The sequence below is a fragment of the Monopterus albus genome, unplaced genomic scaffold (genome assembly GCF_001952655.1).
Source record: "Monopterus albus unplaced genomic scaffold, M_albus_1.0 scaffold235.1, whole genome shotgun sequence".
NCBI classification, from domain to species: domain Eukaryota; kingdom Metazoa; phylum Chordata; class Actinopteri; order Synbranchiformes; family Synbranchidae; genus Monopterus; species Monopterus albus.
Window position 1 is genome coordinate 1,139,773 of NW_018128115.1, and position 8,313 is coordinate 1,148,085.

The 8,313-nt window shown below is 45.0% G+C and overlaps 1 protein-coding gene across 3 annotated transcripts in view; it reads left to right on the forward strand.

Annotated features, from left to right (window-relative positions):
* The window catches only part of rrp36 (ribosomal RNA processing 36), a 6,577-nt gene extending 2,773 nt beyond the window's left edge, over window positions 1-3,804 (forward strand). For 2 of the 3 annotated variants that reach the window (XM_020620247.1, XM_020620245.1), the window contains exons 4-8: window positions 78-144; window positions 246-350; window positions 694-771; window positions 1,663-1,780; window positions 2,702-3,804. In XM_020620247.1, the coding sequence (XP_020475903.1) occupies window positions 78-144; window positions 246-350; window positions 694-771; window positions 1,663-1,780; window positions 2,702-2,853 (520 nt within the window). In that variant the 3' untranslated portion in view covers window positions 2,854-3,804. The remainder of the gene's footprint in view (window positions 1-77; window positions 145-245; window positions 351-693; window positions 772-1,662; window positions 1,781-2,701) is intronic. The other variant, XM_020620244.1, reaches the window with a different exon arrangement.
* Window positions 3,805-8,313: the final 4,509 nt, after the last annotated feature.

Below are 8,313 nucleotides of genomic sequence, written 5' to 3' on the forward strand. Positions count from 1 at the left end.
CCCTCCCCCCCCAGCCGCCATGCCTTGTAACCATCCCTCAGCGTTTCCGGGTGTTTACAGTGTGTTTGTGATTTCAGGCCTGTGGAGATTTCGGCCAAGAAACCGGCTCCATTCCTCCGGCAGGTCGTCCCCGCCAAGAAACTGGTGAGTGACTGCAGCCTGTGGCACTGAGTGTGTTCACAGCAAGACCTTTCTCTGTGGCGAGTCACTTCACACGGCTCCATTTCTGTTTGTCTGCACTTCAGGCGCTACGAGATCCGCGGTTCGACGACCTATCTGGAGAGTACAAACCTGAGATCTTTGAGAAGACGTATAAATTCATCAGCGACATCAAACACAGGGAGAAAGAGGTGAAAGAGCCCCCCCTCCCCCACCCGCTCTGCACAATCTCGTCCTCTGACGAGTCCGAGTTGTAAACCTGCTTTGAGTCACTGTGTTGTCATCTTCAGTCCTGCTCATATTTGTGGACTGTGGCATGCTACTCAATATGTATTTATATACATTTCCTATACTCTTGTTTTTACACTCATTTCTTATATTTCTAAAATAATTTTTCACTTATATTTCAGTCGTACACTTTTATACGTTTCTTTATATTGCTGTGATTTGGTAACTTGCTACTGGATACCTGAATCTCCCTCAGGATGACTAAAGTATCAAGTATCCGTCGGTTTCTCTCTCGTTTGTCTGCAGATCATTGCAAAGAAGTTGAAGAGGATGAAGAGGAACAACCAGAGGAAGGAGAAACTGCAGTTTCTTCTGAAGCGGATGGTGAGTCACCCACCTTCACCATGATGACCAGGGCATTGAGTCAGGTCCTTACTAAAGAAACAGATGCTAAAATCCAGTTTCCAATCAAAGACCTTTGCTGAAACGACCGATCACCTCTGTTCTCACTTTAACACACACACTCTCAGCTGCCCTTAATCCTCATCCAGATTCTTATCCGTCATCTCTGTGAAATCTCAAGAACGTCGGCACTGCAAGAGGAAGTGCAGCGAGTTATTGTTACTGTCCTTTCAGTGCCAGAGTCTCTCAGCTTCTGGAGAAAAATAAATAGAACGTACATTTCTCCTGATGGCTAATTACATGTTGACCGGATTGGTAAACGAAATACCACAGAGATGTCCAGTGTGAGTCTTAGCAGAATGTGATTGTAGCTGCTGTTTGGTTTTGTACACGTCACATTTCACTAAAAGATCTTCCAGCTCCTAAACCGCAGACAGAAATGGGAGGAACAGGTGTGTGTGTCTGTCACGATCTTCCAGCTCCTAAACCACAGACAGAAACGGGAGGAACAGGTGTGTGTGTCTGTCACAACCTTTATTTCCACAGCATCCTAACAAGGTCGTGTCTGCACGTGGTCCGTGCACTTCATGCCAGGTTTTCACAGTAAAGGGAAGGGCGACACCTCCTGAATGAGTGTTGGATTTACAGCAGCAGCCACAAAATACAAATGAAATACAAAGTAGATAAATAAGTAACACAAAATCTAAGGCACTTTAAGCAGCAAATGCAGCAATATAATAAAAATATATAAGACTATAATAAGAGAATGTGTGCTGCATGGGAGCAGCATGTGCATTAGTCAACAGTCAATGTGTAATTATGCACAGTGACTGTTAAATCGCTTTCACAGTTTGCACTGTGACCTTTCTGCAGGAGAACCAGGAGCAAGCGAGCAAAAGCCGAGAGCAGCAGAGGGCGAGAGAGCTGCAGTTCAAGAGGCAGCAGAGAGAGCGAGCCAATCAGGGCGCACGGCCGTTCTTCCTCAAGGAATGTAAGTAACACTGAAAGTCGGGTTTGTAGGATGTAGAAGCCAGTGTGTCACCGGGTCGGTACAGCCACTCAGACCGACTGGGCGGTGGGGGGGGCGGAGGCCCCAGTTCGCCGCAGGCTGAACCTAACCACTGCACACCTGGCCCTTAAAGTTTTCATTTTAATTTGTGTCAAGGACTTCATGAGTCCGTCCACACTCTGAGTCACCAAATGTTCTCCGGTTTCAGCTCAACTGCTTTTCTCGCTGCAAACGTTTGAGGGTTGGGAGCTACTAGTAGACGACGCGTTCAACTGCTGACACTGACAGCTTTTCACTAAGATTAACAGAAAAATATAAAACAGACACAATGAAACATCAGGATGAACCACTACATCGCTCGTTGCAGCCAGACCTTTAACAGGCCGACGGCAACGAAAGGCAAAGAATCGCATTCAGTCTCTGTGGAGCAAAAGAGGAACAGTCTTTTGTAAAGTGGAGGTTTTAAATAAAATGATTTATTCCTAAATCTTTTATTTTAGTAGTAGCCAAAGACCGAGGCAGCTAGATGCGGTTCATAAGTCCCTCCACCAAGGCACCACGTTGGCTCACGCAAATAGGTCCTTCATGAAAAACGAGATCCAACACAAAATGTGTCCTGAAGTCCTGATTGAGATGAAATTAGCTCTGGTGACAGACACGTGTCCAGTTTTAAAGGACTTTGAAAACTTTGGACGGAGACATGAATTTTTTTAAATGTTGCCCCATGTTAAAGATGGGATTTCTGTGATTTCGGCCCCCACCAGTGTCTGTACCGGGCAGACCGAATATGTGTTCGGCCGTTTGTCTTTTTCAGGGGAATCCTGAAAAAATCTCTGAGATGCAAAGAATCAACTGTGTGGACATTTGCTTTGTTTGGCTCAACTCTCCTTTTCTGTTCTGCAGCCGAGAAGAAGAAGCTGCAGCTGGCTGAGAAATACCAGGAGCTGAAGAAGAGCGGCAAGCTGGAGAACTTCCTGAGCAAGAAGAGGAAGAGGAACGCGGTGAAGGACCGCAGGAAGCTGCCGACGCAGCCGCAGAGCAAGGAGGCCGCATGAGACGTTCAGGACCTGACTGGCCCGAATAAGAGCCTGTCGGGAGACGGAGGGAGCCTGTTGGGTCTTTAATGCATCGGTGCAGCTGAATGTCTGAGCTCCAGCTTCTCTTTGACTTGTTCAGTTGACGTTTTCTTAGTTTGACACAGTCATTTGACACAATTGTTTCGACTCAACGGCTCTAAATGTGGAGGGAGGCTGAAAGATCAGGAAAGAGCTTGTAGGTAGGCCCCGAGTTATTCTGTCAAACTGCTTTAATAAAGTTAGGAATGAACTTCTACTGTCAAAATAAAAGCTGCCTGGAGGAAAATGAAGGTTCATCATAAAGTTTAACTATAAAGCTATAAAGGTTGTTTTCCAACCTGTCTGAGTTCTGGGGGTTTCTGTGCCCTTTCGAGGCGGGTTACCACCGACACATCTCCAAACTAAGAACTGTTTCAAACGGCGTCGTCGCACTGTGCCGATGCTGATGTCAGTGGAAACCTCTGCTCTGGAGACTTGTGTGTTTACAAGCAGCACACGTACAATGTGTGGCTGATGGCAGTGTCCGTTCTTCACACGCCCTAGTGATGCTCCATCAGCCCACAGATGAGAAGTAGCAGACAGGGTAAAGCGGAGGAGTGAACAGCAGGGGGCGCTACGGGACACCACAACCCACTTCCCCCACTGCTCACTACACACAGTCCATAATGAGGCGTCGTCCACTTCCTGTCTCCATCTGAGTTTGTCCTGAAATGAACCAAGTCCATTATTGTTCTGAACCAAAACACCACATTCTCTGGTTGTAGCTTCTTAAATGAGCGAATTTTGTTCGATATAATTGCAAACAGAATATTTTGGAGTTTTAAACTGAAGATGACATGTTCAACTCTTTGTAAAATAAAACAGTGTTTTTATATCGTGTCCGTCATGTTGGTACATGTCAACATGGGCTCCAAGTAAATAAAGGGAAAATCAACAAGGGCCCGTCCAACCTGGCATGTTTTTATGCCGGATGCCCTTCCTGACGCAACACTGCCATATTTTGCTATCCAGTGTTTTGTGTAAGTAAACTGTGACCTACTGGACCAGAAAGCTGCAAGGATCCCAGTAATTGTGTCCCATGTGTCCACCAAATGACCTGGGCTTGGCGTTTCCATGATGCTTGACCAGTAGTGCAGACTTTCACCATCAGGTTCTCTGCCTCACTGTTACCAACTCCTCAGGAAAGTAGCTCTTGGCTGTCCTACAAGTCGCTAAATGACGTCATCGCCTAATTTGCATGTAATTGTGATGGACACTGTAGAAGAGAGGAATAACTTCATGGGAGAGACAAAGTGAGTTAAAAAAACAAACACCCTAAATACATTTAGAACTACAAATGATGATTTGATTACCAGTCTGGACGCAGAGCGGTCTGGGTCTCCTCTCTGCTCTGACTGCAGCTGGGACCGCCGTGCGAGGCTACTGTGAGAGCTTTGGGTTGGGGGGGGGGCTCACGTTGAGGACAGTAACTGTAGAGTGACACGTGCTTTCACGTCAGTCTCCAAAACACCAGAAAAGTCTCCAGTAACACCAGTAAAACTAACTACATTTGTCGCTAGTCACATTTGACAAAAAGTCGCCAAGTTGGCAACACTGCTCAGCCTGGCTGCAAGTCGACGTCTTTGACCCCCTGGTAGATCACATCGGTAAGAGGCTCAGCTGCTCTGCTCTTTCTCTTCGCCCTGTGTTTGGAGCAAGCCTCAGGGTTAACATGGCCAGCATCACCTGTGACTACACCCACAGGTACTTTGCACCAGTCCAGGGCCTGCTGGTTCTCTGTGACTGCAGCACTATGGCCCCTGTTTCTTGGTGTGACCATTGTTTTGCCTTCAAGCTGAGCTGGAGGATCCACCGTGCATCTGTGGTCACATTCAGATAAACGTTGTAGTATCACTGTCCTTAACATTAGGTATCACCAGGGAGTTGTCTGCCAGGGAACCAAAGTGTCAGTCGGCTTTGACCCCTTGGCCGTTTCTGGTGGTGACGGCCCGTGTCACAGTAACTTACTTCATTCTGCCAGTATTCTCTAGTTTTCTAACAAATCCACAATGGGATGTTTGCAGTGAGTCTCTGAGTCCAGCACTGAGCCTTCAGCCTCGTCCAGAAAAGACAGAAGCTGTTGACACATGTCAGTGACTGAAACACACTGAGAAGTGAATGGAAACACATTTAGTGCTGAATGAAACTCCTCTGCTGTACAGTATCACTGCAGGTAAATCCTGGCTGAAGAAGAAACTGTTTGTGGAAGAGTTTTAATTTGAAACCCGAGTCCTCGCCTCAGAGTCTGAGGTTTGTACAAGTCTGATGTGTTTCCTGCCCGAGTCCAGCAGAGGTCAGTATCACAGCTCAGCAGAGACCTGCTCTAGGTCAGTCTGTGGTTGTACTGGGCAGCTGCCAGGTGTGAATGTGGTAGATGACTACTTCAGTGTGTGTTTGGGGCTTTTCATGGACTTTGTTGAGAAAAAAAAAAAAGAATTTCTCATAATACTGTATCTTAAATTTCAAACTGTGAAGCTGAGAGAGTGAATATTGTGGCAACAACGTTCACAACTCCATCAGCAAGTTTGTGTTTTACCGAGTTATGGCCACCATTTAATGGGAGCGTGTAGCTGGAAACTGCTTTATTTGCCCTCAGCTGGTCAACACAGGTAATAAACTACTTTAATATTTTAATCATGTTATTGGTTTATTGATTTACTTGAATCAATCAACAATCCACCTTTAAATCTAACAATGAAACATGAAAACCGCCTCACACTGCAGATCATCACTGCAGCCATGTGACCCAATTTAATACTCTACATCAGAATCAGAAAGATCAACTGGATATTTGTCGGTGAATTCGTCGTGCTGTCTCCGCTGTGTTAGATACAAACTCCTTCTGTCCTTCCATCAGTGACCAGGATAAGTATCAGTCCAAGTTTTTGTCAGCAGCTTTCTGTTTGAGCCCAGCCTCCGAGCGGACGGCGTTCTTCATGGCTCTCTGCATCAGCCAGGTGGCCAGGTGGATGGTGAGGAAGGCCCCCCCAGCTGCCCACAGCCAGTTCCTCCTGAGCCAGCTCTGAGGCTTCATCTCAGCTCTGCAGGGGGAGCAAGACACACTAACGTTACTGAAGTTCTGCTCAACAGCACAGACATCTCAAACCCAGGGCGAATCACAGTAGCATTGAGAGATACTTGAGAAGTATTTGCCAAAGAAAAACAGACACATCTCATGATGACAAATGAACCCAGAGGATGTGAGCTGCAGGGCGGTGTGAACTGAATGACCGCCAAGCAACAACGCAGGTAGATATGCTCGGTTAAGATGCTCATGGCATGCCTGTGCGCTGAATGCCGTGCACTGATTGGATAGGAAAAGAGGTGTCATTGATGACTGACGTCTTCCTGTCTGAACTTCTGTTAAAACGTCGCTGAGGCTTTCAAAGACACTGGTGTCAGTGACTAACCTCACTTTAGATTTTAATTTAGTTTTTCTTCGTCATTACATTTGATCTGCCGTTACTTCCTTTTGATAAAAGTATTCCCAGTGCAACTACACTGATGACATGAAATGATCGAGCCCGACTGACACATTGTCAGTAAATGAAAGATCCTCAACCATGTTTGCAGGTTAACTGTACAGTCTCAACCCGATCTGCTCGTCAGGTCACTTTCAAACACAGCCATGGCTTTACAAAGGGTTTTGGCTCTTTCACCGTCCTCCATCATCAGTACCACCCAAGCTATTTCCACAGCAGCACAATCTGATGAAACTGCAGATGAATCTGCCAGCTGATTTTCACCGGCAGCAGAAGCAGGGATGTTTGGGTCCTGACAGAAGCAGGCCATCTGTGTGAAAGTGGAAGTTGCTCAGCCTCAGAACAACAATCAACAATTGTTTAGGACACAGACTTTAGAAAAAAAAACATTGAGGTTTTAATCACAACCTGGCAGAGGAGGAACACGTCACCCTGTGTGCTGCCAGAGAAACGGCTTCATACCTCGGTGTGGTTTAGTTGCTCTTGGCAGCAGGAGCCTTGAGAGGAGCTGCAGGATGTGTAACGTGTGCAACAACACCGGGCTCAGAAATATCGGCCTCTTCTGGGTTGTGCAGAGGCGGGCTTCCCTTCAGATTGTACCAGCCCCAGTGGATCAGTCCCAGACTCGTGCCCATCACAATCAACACTTTGTAGCCATGCCAGAACTCCCGCAGACCCATGACTGACAATCACTGGGCTGGGATACAAAGAGGAAGGTCAACTTTCCCCTGGTATGATATCTAGAACTCTAACAGCACACACTAAAATTAGTACAACCAGCACTGCTACATACAGCGGAAAACCCAACAGGAGATAAAGAATGATTTACTTCCTTTTGTTTTTATCTTCACAATGACAATAACTATCAAAACTACTTTATTCTGATCCCAAACTAATTAGTTTGCAAGTTACAACAATAATTCACCCAAACAATAATGTGCATTCGGACAAAACTATTCTCACTATTTTCATGTTTGATTACAAGTGCATTCAAAAAGCGACGAAATGTCCTTCAACTGTCTTTTAAATAAAGAAACTTATTCTGAGACGTTATTTCACAACTGGAAAATTAACAGAGTTGATAACAAGTAAACACTCCTTTAATGTTGAAGCTGCTTTCAAGTGAAGTTCATTAAACGTATTATATTTACTGTGTAGTTTGAGCTGCAGCAATGAATTATATTAGATTTGTTGATTCCATATATTTCACTTTTTCTAAAAAAAAAAAAGAATCTTCATCTGCAGAGTATATACAGCTGTCAGATAAATCTAATCGAGAAAAAACAATAATTAAAAGAACTATGAGGAAACATGAAGTATCATATGATGAAGTACTTCAAACAGAAAATACCCTGGCACCTAAACACCTGCCTTACTACTACTATTATTACTATTATTATTACTACTATACTACTATTACTAGAACCTCTTCACGTCACCTTGATCACAGGCACTTATATTGTTGCACTGTTCACTAACGTATTTTTACAATTTTTTTATCTTATACTAGAAAATGTAAATTCTAATTATGTAAATGTGTAAACTATTTGTATTTATGTTACACACTTGTACCTCCTGTACTTGTGCACCTGTTCGCTGCTCAGTTCAACTTTAGCACCTTGCCTTAGCGCTACATGACACACAACATATACACTATCTTTTAGACTAAACATGCACGACACCGAGAGAAGCTGATTCATATTAGACAAGGTTTTATCACACGGAATAAGTCATTTACACCTAATCCAGTGAACGGCTGTTACCTAACCGGTTTAGCAGCTCGGTGGGCTACACGCTAGCACCGACGTGGTGCTAGCAGGCTGTCTGCCGTCTGCTCAGGCGAACTGACTGACTGTTTACAAAGCTGACGAGGAGAAATCAAACTTTACCTAAACTACAGTGATAAACCAACATGGGA